The following is a 16,632-nucleotide window of genomic DNA, read 5'->3' on the forward strand; positions in this document are numbered from 1 at the left end:
CCCCAAAGCCAGCGCTCTGTCTCTGGGCTCCTCGGTCTAGTTGAAGTAATGATGCCAGTTCAATGAGAAACCCAAAACCACACAGTGCGCCATTTGTTCAAATACCACCTGCTATGGTTTCTGGCTCCGCCCCCCCCCCCCCCCCCCATCATACCTCAAAAAAGGACATGGCAGAGCTGGAAAAAGTACAGAGAAGGGTGACCAAAAGCACTATGGGGTTTCAGCCCCTTCCCTGTGAGGAAAGGCCGAAGAGTCTGGGCTTTTCGGTTTAGAAAGGAGACAGCTTAGGGGGGAACATGATAGAGGTTTAGAAAATTAGGCATGGATTAGGGAGAGTTTACAAAGACACATTTTTTCTCCCTCTGCCAAAGGAGTAGAACGTGAAGGCATCCAGTGGAGCTGACGGGCGGTAGGTTCAGAACAGACAAAAGGAAAGACTACTTTACACAGAGAGCAATTAAAATGTGGGATTCACTGCCAGAGGATGTAGGGATGACTTTCAAAGGGGATTAGAGACATTCATGGAGGATAAGTCTATCAATGGCTACTAGGCATGTTGGCTGAGGGGAACCTCCATGTTCAGAGGTACTAAAGCCTCTGAATCTCAGTGCCGGGAGGCAACATCAGGGGAAGGCCTTGACTGCTACGCCCCGTTGCTGGCCCTCCAGAGGAACTGGCTGGCCAAAGTGTGACAATTTATTGAACTAGAACAAAGGTGGCTAAACTTGCTTAATGTAAGAGCCACATAGAAGAAATGTCAGATATTGGAGAGCCGCAAGACAGAAACATCAGATGTTGGATGGAGGGAGGGAAGGAAGGAAATAGATGATGGAGGGAGAGGCAGAAAGAAGGCAACTTTAACTTTAAATGCATTATCCAAGCCGCCACCCAGTGTGGCAGTGGAGGCTTCAAGAGCCACACAATGTGTGTGAAAGAGCCACAGTTTGGCCACCCCTGGACTAGATGGCCTGATCCAGCAGGGCTCTTCTCACATTCTTATGCCAGCTCAGAGCATCTCACCTTCAGAGTCAAGAGTGACACAGGAATTCGCAATTTCTGGGAGGAACATTATAGAGCCCCAGGGTGTATGCCAGTTGCCACTTTAACACAGCAGTTAACACAGTTGTTAAAGACGGCTTTAAACAACACCGTATTGAATTTTTCCAAGCAAACAGCAAAAAAGGATACATCCAAGATACTTCTCTCACTTAGCGGGATACTGACTTCAGTTCCTAAAATGTGTTTGGAAAAGTCTGCCGGATTACTTAACCGGCACTTCCTGTACCATTAAAAAATCACCCACCCCCAATAGCCATTGACCCCTGTGTCAGCCCATCCGAGCTCCTTACCTGGCATAGATCCGCATGTATTGAGGTCAGCTGGTTGGTGTTCATCTGCATCTTGTCTATGGCTTGCCTGAGAATGCCGATCCCTCGGAGGGGCTGCCGGAAACCAGAGTTCTCATTCAGGCACGTTGCGAATTCGAAGAGGCCCCTTGTTTTAAATTGCTGGTTTTTATGGGACTTTTATCGTGGCAGTTTTTATTGGGTTTTTTTAAAAATTATTCTAAATCATGTTGTGCTTATATTTCAAGCTGGCTTGAACACCCCAAGGGAGAAAGGCGGCTAATGAAAAGTTCTGAAGAAATAAATTAATTCTGCAAAGAACGTGGAGGTGGGCCTTTTGACAACCAACAGCGATATGGGCCTCAACCACAGAGGGTTAGCTGTGCTAGACTGCTAAGGAGGGAGGGAGGGAGGGAGGGAGGGAGGGAGGGAGGGAAGGGAGGAAGGAAGGAAGGAAGGAAGGAAGGAAGGAAGGAAGGAAGGAAGGAAGGAAGGAAGGAAGGAAGGAAGGAAGGAAGGAAGGAAGGAAGGAAGGAAGGAAGGAAGGAAGGAAGGAAGGAAGGAAGGAAGGAAGGAAGGAAGGAAGGAAGGAAGGAAGGAAGGAAGGAAGGAAGGAAGGAAGGAAGGACGGACAACGGAGAACCTTATGCTACCTTAAAGACTGTCCTGTTTTGGATTCAGGTGAGTCCACTGGCACCGCTAAGACCAACAAAATTCCATTCTGGGTATAAGCATTCATGTGCACTTTGAATACAATGAAACAGAGTCACCACCCACTACGTATAGGTAGCAGGTAAGGAGGATGTTGCCAAGAAAGACCAATTAAAGCTAAAACTGGATTAAAGCAACTGGTAAGGACTGTGAATAGCCGCAAATATAAGCTAAGATTGTACCTACACCAAAGGATAAATGGACATCAATCTTACATCAAGAATCACAAAACTGGAAAACCTGTAGAAGACCACAGATTTATACCCCGCCCTTCTCTCTGAATCAGAGACTCAATCGGCTTATAATCTCCTATATCTTCTCCCCTCCACAACAGACACCCTGTGATGTGGGTGGGGCTGAGAGGACTCTCACAGCAGCTGCCCTTTCAAGGACAACTCCTGCGAGAGCTATAGCTGACCCAAGGCCATTCCAGCAGGTGCAAGTGGAGACGTGGGGAATCAAACCTGGTTCTCCCAGATAAGAGTCTGCACACTTCACACTACACCAAACTGGCTCTTTCAAGGAGAACTCCTGCGATAAGTATGGCTGACCCAAGGCCATTCCAGCAGGTGCAATTGAAGAAGTGGGGAATCAAACCCGGTTCTCCCAGATAAGAGTCCACACATTTAACCACTACACCAAACTGGCTCTCTTCAGCCTTCCAGGACTCTCAAGGGGGGGGGGGGGCTCAAAGTAGCAGTTTTATTGCAAAAGAATTTTAGAAACAGACTAGAGTTATAAATTATTACAATATACAGGACAATGGATGTCAGTGTATGCGCAGGCGACAGACCACTGCTGACAGCAAAGGATCTAATTGACATTAGATGATCTGGCTGACAGGGGCATCTGGAACACAGCCAGATTGCATCAGCCAGAGTGATGTGACCATGACTCAGCACTGATTGGTCACTTACCTAGAAAAGATGTATAAATGTACAGTAGTACTCTGCTACTTGTTGGAGGCTGGATGGTGAATTGTGCGCGGAGCATTTTGCTAGTCTGTATTATAGTTGCAAATAAATATATATAGCTAGTCTAATCGCAGCGGTGCACAAGACGTGATTCCTTTGCGTCTTCAGAAACCCCTCTCACTAAACACGGAAGACCAACAATGGAACCCCCAGGGCTTAACAGAGATAGCGGTTTCTTATCTCACTACACGTTAAAGACATTCGGTCCCTGCATCTGTTTATAAACTTTCATTATGCTGTATGCTAATCTACTGCTATTCACAGGTCTTGACCCCGTTTGTGGGCCTTCTGGAAACATCTGTTTGGGCCCTATACAAAACAGGCTGATGGATTAGAGCAGCGGTCCCCAAGACAATTTTCCACAGATTGGGGGGAGGGTGACGGAGTGGGATGGTTTTGGGATGATACAATTGTGCACTTTGTTTCTATTAGTTTGGTGTAGTGGTGAAGTGTGCGGACTCTTATCTGGGAGAACCGGGTTTGATTCTCCACTCCTCCACTTGCACCTGCTGGAATGGCCTTGGGTCAGCCATAGCTCTGGCAGAGGTTGTCCTTGAAAGGGGAGCTGCTGTGGGAGCCCTCTCAGCCTCACCCACCTCACAGGGTGCCTGTTGTGGGGGAGAAGAGAGCCAGTTTGGTGTAGTGGTGAAGTGTGCGGACTCTTATCTGGGAGAACCGGGTTTGATTCCCCACTCCTCCACTTGCAGCTGCTGGAATGGCCTTGGGTCAGCCATAGCTCTCTTATCTGGGAGAACCGGGTTTGATTCCCCACTCCTCCACTTGCACCTGCTGCAATGGACTTGGGTCAGCCAGAGCTCTGGCAGAGGTTGTCCTTGAAAGGGAAGCTGCTGTGGGAGCCCTCTCAGCCCCACCCACCTTACAGGGTGCCTGTTGTGGGGGAGGAAGAGAGCCAGTTTGGTGTAGTGGTGAAGTGTGCGGACTCTTATCTGGAAGAACCAGGTTTGATTCCCCACTCCTCCACTTGCACCTGCTAGCATGGCCTTGGGTCAGCCATAGCTCTCTCATCTGGGAGAACCGGGTTTGATTCCCCACTCCTCAACTTGCACCTGCTGGAACGGCCTTGGGTCAGCCATAGCTCTGGCAGAGGTTGTCCCCGAAAGGGCAGCTTCTGGGAGTGCTCTGTATGCCCTGCCCACCTTACAGGGTGTCTGTTGTGGGGGAGGAAGGTAAAGGAGATGGTGAGCTGCTCTGAAACTCTGACATTTGGAGCTGAGGGCAGGATATAAATCCAATATAATATTATTATTATTACTACGACTACGTTGTAATAGATAATGAAATAATTATACAACTCACAGCCCGGTTGCTAACAGGCCACAGACCAGTACCGGTCCACAGCCCAGGGGTTGGGAACCCCTGGATTAGAGGGACAATGGCTCAGATCCACCATCGCTGCCCGTATGTTCTTAGAACACTCCCAGGAACCTAAACGCTGCATTGTCCAAGCTACAGCACCTGGGCGCGCGTACCTGCTTCCTTTCCACCAGAGCGTTTGTCAATTGGTGACAAAGACCAGCGACTAGAAAAGAAAAAAGGAAAGACATGAGAACCGCCAAATAAGGAAGGCACCAAATCTGGCAGGAGGAACGAGAGGGGCCCGTTACTTGAAGTCTGACTCACAAGTGTCTGTCGCGTATCGAATGTGCTCCCCATTACACGTGCTGATGAAAAGCTGGACCTGCGAGAATAACGTCTCGAAGTCGGGGACACTGGGCATGGAAAACTTCACAAACCTAGAAAAAAAGGAGCAGGAAAGATGAGAGCAATGCTTGATATGACAACTTGATACGGCGAGAGCCAGTTTGGTGCAGTAGTTAAGTGCATGGACTCTTATCTGGGAGAACCGGTTATGATTCCCCACTCCTCCACTTGCAGCTGCTGGAATGGCCTGGGGTCAGCCAGAGCTCTCACAGAGTTGTCCTTGAAAGGGCAGCTTCTGGAAGAGCTCTCTCAGTCCCACCTACACCACAGGGTGTCTGTTGTGGGGGAAGAAGATAAAGGAGATTGTAAGCTGCTCTGAGACTCTGATTCAGAGAGAAGGGCACGGTATAAATCTGCAGTCTTCTTCTTCTTCCAAGATCAGAGCCCTGCAGAAAAGGAGTGCTTAAAACAAGATCTTACAATTATGTCTCACCTGCAGTTCTTTTATTCAGAATCAGACCATTAAGTCCATTAAGGTCAGCACTGTCTATTCAAGAAGAAGAAGAAGATATTGGATTTATATCCCGCCCTCCACTCCAAAGAGTCTCAGAGCGGCTCACAATCTCCTTTCCCTTCCTCCCCCACAACAGACACCCTGTGAGGTAGATGAAGATATTGGATTTATATCCCGCCCTCCACTCTGAAGAGTCTCAGAGCGGCTCACAATCTCCTTTCCTTTCCTCCCCCACAACAGACACCCTGTGAGGTAGATGAAGATATTGGATTTATATCCCACCCTCCACTCCGAAGAGTCTCAGAGCAGCTCACAATCTCTTTTACCTTTCTCCCCCACAACAGACACCCTGTGAGGCGGGTGGGGCTGAGAGATCTCTCCCAGAAGCTGCCCTTTCAAGGACAGAGTCTCAGAGTGGCCTACAATCTCCTTTCCCTTCCTCCCCCACAACAGACACTCTGTGAGGTGGGTGGGGCTGGAGAGGGCTCTCACAGCAGCTGCCCTTCTCTCCCGGGGGGACCCAAAATGGCTTCCATCTTTCTCCTCACCTCCATTTTGTCCTCAGAACAACAACTCTGCGAGGTAGGTTAGGTCCAAAGAACGTGGCTGGCTTAAGGTCACCCAGCGAGCTTCCACAGCGCAAGTGGGGATTCGAACCCAGGTTCCTCCAGGCCCTAGTCTGCCACCCTTAACCATTAGAGAGAGCTTACAGCAAGAGATGCAGACAAAAGTCCTGCCACTTACAGAACAGCGAGAACTCCTAGCGAGTGTTCTTGGACATCGAGGGCGCCCAGCACAGTGTCCAGATGAGAGAGGTTTTTCGCGAGCAGCTCCCCGCTTTTGTTGATCAGTTCGCAAAGCTGAGTCATTTGCCCTGAAATGAGGAACGACGCTGTTATATCTGCAGTGAGGTTCACAATAGCAAGAACAGAAGAGAAGCCATGCTGGATCAGGCCGGTGGCCCATCCAGTCCTTCACTCTGTGTCACATAAGAACAGAAGAGAAGCCATGCTGGATCAGGCCAGTGGCCCATCCAGTCCAACACTCTGTGTCACATAAGAACAGAAGAGAAGCCATGCTGGATCAGGCCAGTGGCCCCTCCAGTCCAACACTCTGTGTCACATAAGAACAGAAGAGAAGCCATGCTGGATCAGGCCAGTGGCCCATCCAGTCCAACACTCTGTGTCACATAAGAGCATAAGAGAAGCCATGTTGGATCAGGCCAGTGGCCCCTCCAGTCCAACACTCTGTGTCACATAAGAACAGAAGAGAAGCCATGCTGGATCAGGCCAGTGGCCCATCCAGTCCAACACTCTGTGTCACATAAGAGCATAAGAGAAGCCATGTTGGATCAGGCCAGTGGCCCATCCAGTCCAACACTCTGTGTCACATAAGAACATAAGAGAAGCCATGTTGGATCAGGCCAATGGCTCATCCAGTCCAACACTCAGTGTCACACAGTGGCCAAAAAAACCCCCAGGCACCATTACGAGGTTCACCAGTGGGGCCAGGACACTAGAAGTCCTCCCACTGTCCCCACCCCCAAAGCACCAAGAATAGAGCATCACTGCCCCAGACAGAAAGTTCCATCTCGACCAGGGGTGTCAAACATGCAGCTCCTATCAGGCCTCTGAGCAACTGGCTGTCACCTGCTTCCTTCTCCCTCTCTCTTGCTTCCTTCTGCATCCCAGCTTGCTTTGCAAGGCTTGCTCAATCGCACAGGAGCTACAGAGCAAAACCTCTATTTTCTCCGTTGGCTGAGGCTCCTCCCTTGGGAAGGAAGGGGGGAAGGCAGAGTTTGTTTTTCCAGGCTCTCTCAATCACACAGCAGAGCTACTGAGCCAAGCCTCTCTTCCTTCTATTGGCTGAGGTTCCTCCCCTTCTTGGGGAGGGAGGGAAAGAGCCAGAGCTTCCTTTGCCCACTTCCCTGGATCCCATGGGAGAAATACAAAGAAAGCAACTTTAAGACTAACGAGTGCTAACATTTTAAGCATGTTTTAAGTTTTTTAAAACAGATATATTTAATTGTGTTTGTCTGTGTCCTTTATAAAGTTTATATCTCTGCTCCCTAATCTTAAATAGCCATACACATGGCCCGGCCCGACGTGGCCCAGCCCCAAAAGATCTCATTTATGTCAGATCCGGCCCTCAGAACAAATGAGTCTTACAACCCTTGATCTAAACCTTGTGGCTAGCAGCCACTGATGGACTTCTGCTCCAGGTGTTGATCCAATCCCCTCTTGAAGCAATCTATGCTTGCAGCTGCCGTCACCACCTGCGGCAGTGAATTCCATGTGTTAATCACTCTTGGGGTAAAGAAGGACTTCCTTTTATTAGTTCTAATGGTAATGCACAGTGGCTGCTGGTCACTCCAATGTGCCCTATGGAATTATACTAAGAGTCCCCTTTGGGATGGAACACCAAAGATACCCACCCCATGGAGAAAAAGATACTGTCCACACGGAGAGAGCCCTTTTCCCCAAAAGAGAAAGCCATAACCTACTGCTACTTGGTAGCAAAGTCCAGAAAAATCAGGTGCTATAATGAACCTTGGGCATGTAACATAAAATCCACTTATTTCTAGCTCATTTTTCTGACCAAGGCCCTGCAGATTACATTTAAAAAAAAAAAAAAAAAGACCCATCGCATAGTGTAAGGCACCTGAAGGACAACACGACGAGACTAGGACGACAGATGTAAGGCAGTGTAAGGCATCTGAAGGACAACACGACGAGACTAGGACGACAGATGTAAGGCAGTGTAAGGCATCTGAAGGACAACACGACGAGACTAGGACGACGGATGTCAGGCAGCAACACAAACAGAAAACTGCCTAAGGTGTGGAAAAGCCAAAAATAACGCACAGTGCGGTGCACACAATCGGTGCTGCAACACGTTACAACCCTGAGGGTGGGAAATGCCACGGAGTCACAATCTGCTCACAGGGACCCCCTCGTGGGGTTTCCAAAGTAGGAACTTGGACATCGAGGGAATGCCCTTGCCTGCCTCCGCATAGCAACCCTAGGCTTCCACGGCAGCCTCCCATCCAAGTACAAGCCTGGGCCAACCCTGCTGGGTCATCCCGGTCAGGTGGTTTGCCACGGCCCCCCTCTGCCTAGCAACTCTAGACTTCCTCGGGAGTCTCCCATCCGAATACTAACCCCGGCCGACCCTGCTTAGCTTCCCAGATCTGATGAGATCAGGCTGGCCTGGGCCATCCAGGTCAGGGCCAGCTGCTCTCCTGTTCCCTTATAAAAGTGCCCTCATGGACTGCTCCAGCCCGCTGCAGTCCAAACCCCCTTTACACAACCCCCCCTCCCCAGGAACCTGGGAGTCTCTCTTTAAGTAGAGAGATGGAACATCTTGCTGACATTGAGGTCGCACACCTTGCTGGGTGGCGCACAGTGGAAGGCGGTTCCTGGAGAAGAACTGGCACACGCGTCAGAAGCCTGGCATGGGGCACCTCTGGCCGAGAGAGATCTTTCAGTGAATGTCGCAAGCACTGATCCAGAAGAAGAACTGAACAGAAGAGAAGCCATGTTGGATCAGGCCAATGGCCCATCCAGTCCAACACTCTGTGTCACACAGTGGCCAATCCAGGTGCCATCAGGAGGTCCATCAGTGGGGCTAGGACACTAGAAGCCCTCCCACTGTGGCCCCCCAAGCATCAAGAATACAGAGCATCACTGCCCCAGACATAAGAACATAAGAGAAGTCATGTTGGATCAGGCCAATGGCCCATCCAGTCCAACACTCTGTGTCACAAAGTGGCCAAAAAAAAATGCCAGGTGCCATCAGGAGGTCCATAAGTGGGTCCAGGACACTAGAAGTCCTCACACTGCTGCCCTCCCCACAAGCACCAAGAATACAGAGCATCACTTGCCCCAGACATAAGAACATAAGAGAAGTCATGTTGGATCAGGCCAATGGCCCATCCAGTCCAACACTCTGTGTCACACAGTGGCCAAAAAACCCAGGTGCCATAAGGAGGTCCACCAGTGGGGCCAGGACACTATAAGCCCTCCCACTGTTGCCCCCCCCCCAGCACCAAGAATACAGAGCATCACTGCCCCAGACATAAGAACATAAGAGACGTCATGTTGGATCAGGCCAATGGCCCATCCAGTCCAACACTCTGTGTCACGAAGTGGCCAAAAAAAAACACGACAGGTGCCATCAGGAGGTCCATAAGTGGGTCCAGGACACTAGAAGTCCTCACACTGCTGCCCTCCCCACAAGCACCAAGAATACAGAGCATCACTTGCCCCAGACATAAGAGAAGTCATGTTGGATCAGGCCAATGGCCCATCCAGTCCAACACTCTGTGTCACAAAGTGGCCAAAAAACACCACCACCACCAAGTGCCATGAGGAGGTCCATCAGTGGGACCAGGACACTAGAAGCCTTCCCACTGTTGCCACCCCAAGCACCAAGAATACAGAGCATCACTTGCCCCAGACAGAGTTCCAACAATACGCTGTGGCTAATAGCTACTGATGGACTTCTGCTCCAGATGTTTATCCAATCCCCTCTCAGAGCTGCCACCACCTCCTGTGGCAGTGAATTCTGTGTGTTAATCACCCTTTGGGCGAAGAAGGACTTCCTTTTATCCGTTCTAACCCGACTGCTCAGCAATTTCATTGAATGCCCACGAGTTCTCATATTGAGGGAGAAAAGTACTTCTTCCTCTACCTTCTCCGTCCCATGCATAAACCTGTAGACCTCTATCATGGTTTTTACACCCCGCTTTTCTCTACCTTAGGGAGTCTCAAAGTGGCTTCTAACCACCTTTCCCTTCCTCACCCCACGACAGGAACCTCGTGTTTAGAGGCCAGACACTCATAGCCGGGAAGGGCTTTTGCCTTCTTTGGAGCTCTGTGGGTTGGGTGGCTGGCTGCCTGACCAAACAAAACTTGGTCTCCCACCGCAGCGCAGTCTGTACGTCCAGCATTATTTTGAAAAGGCTGGAATACCCTCAGCTGCTGACAGACTGCAGCCGTGACTGCATATCCTGATTACGACAGGGGGCTTCTAAAGTGGTTACGAGGAAGCGAAAGAGTACTGGAAGATGATACAACAAGAAATCTCTAAAATTTTGGGTTATGACTTTAAGAAAACTGCAGAGACTTTTTTTGCTTGGATTACAATTAGAAAAATTTCCAAAGGAAGACAGGACTTTAATTTGGTACTTGCTCTCGGCTGCTAGGACATTGTACGTGCAGCTGTGGAAACAAGGAAAAATACCAGAGAAATGGGATTGGATTGTGAAAGTTTCATCGTGGAGTGAGATGGACAAATTAACTAGAACTTTAAGAGACTATGACTTAGATTTATTCAAAAGGGAGTGGAAGAAATTTAAAGGATATATGGAGAAAGAGTGGAACGTAAAAAGGCAATGGACAATTTTTTAGTATTAATGAGAAAAGAAAAGTATTGAACTTTGATAGATTAGTGGTACCTTTATAATTGAGCTTAAATTTATAACTTCGGGGAAGTAAAATATTGGAGGGGGGGGCGGAAATATCATATGGGTTAGTATAGAAAAAGACAATTAAATATTGTAACCATATGTTATTAATAAATTGTTAAAACACTAAAGTGGTTAAGAGGAGCAGGCTCTAACCTGGAGAACCGATTTCCGTTCCCCACTCCTCCCCCACATGCAGCCATCTGGGTGACCCTGGGCCAGTCACAAGTTCTCTCAAAGCTGTTCCCTCGAGACCAGTTCTCTCAGAGCTCTTTCAGCCCCACCTACCTCACCGGGTGTCTGTTGTGGGGAGAGAGAGGTGATTGTAAGCTGCTTTTGGGTAGCGAAGAAAAAGATATTGGATTTATATCCCGCCCTTCGCTCTGAATCTCAGAGTGGTCACAAGCAATGCTCCCTCTAAGCTGTAGAGTCTTGTGAGCAAACATTCTACTTTGTGAGCTACTAGCATTAAAGTTGTGAGCTATTGAATAAATTATTGTGCTCTGGGGTCATCCTTCCAGGAGCTAAGACAAAAATCTGTGACCTGGAGGCTAAAAATTTGTGAGCTAGCTCACGCTAACTCAGCTTAGAGGGAACACTGGTCATAATCTCCTTTACCTTCCTCCCCTGCACCAGACACCCTGTGAGGTGAGAGGGGCTGAGACAGAAGTTGCCCTTTCAAGGACAACCTCTGCCAGAGCTAGGGCTGACCCAAAGCCATTCCAGCAGGTGCAAGAGGAGGAGCGGGGAATCAAACCTGGTTCTCCCAGATAAGAGTCCGTGCACTTAACCACCACACCAAACTGGCTCTCAGAGCAGAGTATGAAACCAATTCTTCTTCCCCAGAAGAGCAGAGACCAAGGTGCGAGGGGGAGGTTTAAAATATGCGCACACCCCCTTCAAATGAATACCATGGAGAGCAGTGCTGCTGAAGCGCTAGAAGGGTTGGCAGAAACATTAAAGCACAACTTTTAAAAACTTATTTGCGCACTCCATGGCTTCCCCCAATAGGGACTTAAAGCACCTTACATTGTTCTCCTCTGCTTCATTTTATCCTAGCAGCCCTCTGAGGTAAAATAAAATAAAAATAAAACATGCTTAAAACATTAGCACTCGTTGGCCTTAAAGGTACCTTCTTTGTATCTCTCTTGCACGATCCAGGAAACTGGGCAAAGGAAGCTCTGGCTCTTTCCTTCCTTCCCCAGAGGACCTGTGTGTGGGGGGGGGGAGCCTCAGCCAATAGAAGGAAGGGAGGCTTGGCTTAGTAGCTCCGCTGTGCAATTGAGAGAGCCTGGCAAAGCAAACTATCCCTCTCCCTCCCCGATGGAGGAGCCTCAGCCAATGGAGAAAACAGAGGCTTTGCTCTGTAGCGCCTGTGCTATCGAGCGAGCTTGGCACGGCAAGCTGTAATGCAGAAGGACGCAAGAGAGAGGGAGAAGGAAACAGATAACAGCCAGTTGCCCGAGGGCTTGATAGGAGCCCTCTGGCGCCTGATTTGGCCCCCAGGCCACATGTTTGACACCTCTGGTCTAACCACTACACCACGCTGCCTCTGCGCTTTTCAGATCCACGGACAACTGATAAAGTGTTTTGACATGTCGAAGAAAGAACGTTGACTTGAATCACCAACAAGACAAAGTGCAAGCTCAGCCTGAAGCTCGGCCACCCAGATTCTTAGGAGAATGAAAACTCAACAGAATTCTGTGGCAATCCAGCATCTACAAAACAGAGGGAAACCTGGAGAAACATCAGGCCTATCGTCACCAGTGTACTCAGAGGTGAGTAGAAATTGGAAAGTCAGATAACAAACGAGTGCCAAATTAATGAAAACATGTAGATAGATCCAAGTGGGCAGCTGTGTTGGTCTGAAGCAGTAGGACAAAGTAAGAGTCAAGTTGTACCTTTTAAGACCAACACCTTTAAAACTTCGTTGGTCTTAAAGATGCACTTGACTCCTACTTTGTTCTAATGAAGACAAGGTAAGCAGTTGTAAACAGAACAAAAAAGTATAGATAGGGCATCTCTTGCACCAAATTAGAGTTAAATTCTAGGTCCTCAAGACTCTGGCGGGGACGGGAATGCCTTTTGCCAAGTTCTCCATAGCTGATGAATGGCACGAAGCCATTACAGAGATCTCTCAGACACATTAACAGGGAAATGGGTTCCTCACCATCAGACACAAATTAGCCAATGTACATGGTACTATAATCTGAATTTCCCCTTGCCGTAATCCACAGATCGCTCTACTCCTTCCCTCCCCCAAGAAAAGGGTGGCTACAGCTGCCATGCAAAAGCCACTCGACAGCCAAACAGATATCTGGAAAATCAGGCGTAAAGTTCAGAAAGCATCCGACCAAATTCAAGGCATTTAATTTATGACAATGAGACCAGTAAAGCCAAGGCATGTGTGTGTGTAGTTGAAGAAAAATCCCAGGATTTCATATGAAGTTCACCTTTCTCCCAATTTCTGGTACTTATACAAAAGACACAACCCAAAAGGCGGTCAATTCTATACCCTTCCCCCCAATCACAACTGTTCCTTTAGGACACATTTTTCTTTAGGATTCATTTTTCCATTAGACCCATGGATCTGTTCTCGAAAGGTATCATGAAAGGGACCTCAGGCTTTGATCTTTGACATCACTTGCTACCTATTCCTTTAAACTGAAGATGCCGGGGAAGGGAGTCTAGGACTTTCCACAGACTGAGGTTCTACCACCAAAACCACACAAACAGATTAAGCTGCCACGCTAGACAGGACCCTCAGTCTCTCAAGGTCAGTATGGTCTACTCTGACCAGAAGCCGCTCCCCAGGGTCTCAGTGGGTTTTTCATACCTACTGCTATCTCAGCCTCTTCACCTGGCACTCAGCCTGGGAACTTCTGCATGCCAAGCAGGTGCTCTATTGCTGAACCACAGCCTCCCTTAGAAGAAAGCTGTCTATACCACTGATTTATTAAGGTCTACTCAGACAGACAGCAGCTCCGCAGGGTCTCAGGACCAAGGTCATTCATGCAATCTATGACTTCATATTTCTAACTTGAGTCGCTGGGGGTTGAACCTGGGACTTTCTGCATGCCAAACAGATGTTCAACCTCTGACCTCTCCATGAAGGCTCTATGGAGTCATAAAAACCACACATCCGTCAAGATCAGCATTTTCTACCCATGCCAGTGGAACCACTCCGAGGTTTCTTGCAGAGGTCTTTCCCATCATCTACTGCTCGGTGCTTATTGGCTGGAGATGCTGGGAATTGAACCTGGGCTCTCCTGCACACCAAGCAGAGGCCACAGCCCCTCCCATAACTCCCTTTCAGGGCCTGTGGCAAGATGTCTTTCTGATCAGTCCCCCCCGCCCCCTCCTTCTAAATGGAGCTGCGGGGAGGGGGGGGGACTTAGGCTGGGCCAAGCAGAGGCTCTGCCGCAAATCCACCAGGCCAGGGGTGGCCAAGCTTGCTTACTGTAAGAACCACGTAGAATAAACATCAGATATTTGAGAGCTGGGAGGGAGGAAGATGGGGTGAGAGAGGTGGAAAGGAAGCAACTTTAAATGCATTCTCCAAGCTGCAGGCTGGCTTGCCTTGGAGAAGGTATTTAAATGCCTTCTCCAAGCTGACCAATGGGGTGGTGGGGGCTCCAAGATCCGCATACAGCTCCCATGCCTCAGTTGGGCCACCCCTGCAGCAGGTCCTCCAAGCTGGTCCCAGCCCTGCTCCTCCACAGGCAGCCCTCCCCCGGCCCCCACTTAGGGTTGCCAGGTCCGACTCCAGAAATATCTGGGGACTCTGGGGGTGGAGCCAGGAGACTGCAGGTGGAGCCAGGAGACTGCAGGTGGAGCCAGGAGACTTTGGGGGATGGAGCCAGGAGACTTTGGGGGATGGAGCCAGGAGACTTTGGGGGTGGAGCCAGGAGCAAGGCTGTGACAAGCAGAACTGAACTCCAAAGGGAGTTCTGGCCATCATATTTAAAGGGACTGAACACCTTTTAGATGCCTTCCCTCCATTGGAAATAATGAAGGATAGGGGCACCTTCTTTTGTGGCTCATAGAATTGGACCCCCTGGTCCAATCTTTTTGAAACTTGGACGGCATTTTGGGGAGAGGCACTGGATGCTATGCTGAAAATGTGGTGCCTCTATCTCAAAAAACAGCCCCCCCAGAGCCTCAGATACCCGCAGATCAATTTTCCATTATACTCTATGGAAGTCGAATAACGGCGTTCCCAGCAGACAACCCCCCCCCCCTGCTGCTTTCTGATGACCCTGAAGCGGGGGAGGGCCTCCAAACCGGGGGATCTCCTGCCCCCGCCTGGGGATTGGCAGCCCCGTGAGGCAGGGAGAGGCGGCGCCCGGCCCCGCAGGCGCACCGGGGAGGAAGGCCCTCCGGCCGGGAGCGGCTCACCTTGGGCCGAGAGCTGCCGGACGCTGTTCACGAACTGCTCCAGGGCGGACGCCATCTTGGCGGCTCTGGAGGGAGCGAGCGAGCGGGGCCCGCGCCGGGGACGGCGGGAAGAAGGAACCGCCTTCCGCCCGCCCACTCGGCCTCGACGGGCCAATCGCACGCCGGGGTAGGGCCGCGCGGGGGAGAACGTCACTTCCTGCGCGCGGCAGAGGGGCTCGGCAGGGCGGTTGCCGCGGCAACTTTCCAGAGAGCCGGAAGTGGCGCGGTTTCGGTCAATAGAGGCCGTCTCCTCCCCTCCCTCCTCGCTGTGACTCAGCAGTGGCGCCTTTAAATGTCGTCATAACGTTGCTAAACGGGAGAAAAAGGTCCCAGCGCTGGTTGCGCGGCGCCTGTGTGACGTCACGGGGCGCAATTGTGTGTTATTGCAGACTTAGAACCATTGACTTCTCAGGAAGTTAAGAAGGAATAGTTCTGTTTAGGGTTGCACTGTTAGGAAGGTTCATGGTTTCCACCCTTCCCATGTAACTCTCACAACAGCCCTTTGAGGTAGGCCCAGTTGGAAGCAAGCCAGAGGCCTTTGATAGGGCTGCCAGGTTCAATTCAAGAAATATCTGGGGACTTTGGGGTGGAGCCTGGAGACATTGGGGGCGGAGCCAGGAGCAAGGGTGTGGCAAGCATAATTAAACTCCAAAGGGAGCTCTGGCCATCACATTGAAAGGGCCCGCACACCTTTTAAACGCCTTCCCTCCATTGGAAATGACGGATAGGGGCCCCTTCTTCTGGAGCTTACAGAATTGGACCCCCTGGTCTAGGGTTGCCAAGTCCAATTTAAGAAATATCTGGGGACTTTGGGGGTGGAGCCAGGAGCAAGGCTGTGACAAACATAATTGAACTCCAAAGGGAGTTCTGGCCATCATATTTAAAGGGGCGGCACACCTTTTCAATGCCTTCCTTCCATAGGAAATAATGAAGGATAGGGGCACCTTCTTTTGGGGCTCATAGAATTGGACCCCCTGATCCAATCGTTTTGAAACTTGGGGGATATTTTGGGGAGAGGTACTAGACACTGTACTGAAAATGTGGTGCCTCTATTTCAAAAAACAGCCCCCCCCAGAGCCCCAGATACCAGCGGATCAATTCTCCATGATTTTCTATGGGAATAAATCTCATATTCATATGGGAATAATAAGAGTTTCCAGCAGACATGTCCCTCCCCTCCCCTGCTTTCTGATGACCCTGAAGCGGGGGGAGGGCCTCCAAACCGGGGGATCCCCTGCCCCCACCTGGGGATTGGCAACTCTACCCTGGTCCAATCCGTTTGAAACTTGGAGGGTATTTCGGGGAGCGGCACCAGATTCTATGTTGCAAATTTGGTACTTCTGCCTCAAAAAACAGCCCTCCCCCCCAGAGCCCCAGATACCTGCAGATCAATTCTCCTTTATACCATATAGGAATCGGTCTCCATAGGGAATAATGGACTGCCCAGAAGATATTTCCCTCCCCTCCCCTTTCTGATGACCCTGAAGCGGGGGGGGGGGCCTCCAAATGGGGGGATCCCCT

General features: G+C 50.0%; 1 protein-coding gene across 1 annotated transcript in view; it reads right to left on the bottom strand.

The window, feature by feature from the left end:
- The window catches only part of COPS3 (COP9 signalosome subunit 3), a 30,934-nt gene extending 15,724 nt beyond the window's left edge, over positions 1-15,210 (bottom strand). The window contains exons 1-5 of the mRNA XM_060260505.1: positions 15,073-15,210; positions 5,952-6,081; positions 4,673-4,785; positions 4,522-4,571; positions 1,350-1,442 (exon numbers count right to left, since the gene is read on the bottom strand). Of these exons, the coding sequence (XP_060116488.1) occupies positions 1,350-1,442; positions 4,522-4,571; positions 4,673-4,785; positions 5,952-6,081; positions 15,073-15,127 (441 nt within the window). The 5' untranslated portion in view covers positions 15,128-15,210. The remainder of the gene's footprint in view (positions 1-1,349; positions 1,443-4,521; positions 4,572-4,672; positions 4,786-5,951; positions 6,082-15,072) is intronic.
- Between the last annotated feature and the right edge of the window lie 1,422 nt (positions 15,211-16,632).

This window comes from Heteronotia binoei, chromosome 20 (genome assembly GCF_032191835.1).
Source record: "Heteronotia binoei isolate CCM8104 ecotype False Entrance Well chromosome 20, APGP_CSIRO_Hbin_v1, whole genome shotgun sequence".
Classification (NCBI taxonomy): domain Eukaryota; kingdom Metazoa; phylum Chordata; class Lepidosauria; order Squamata; family Gekkonidae; genus Heteronotia; species Heteronotia binoei.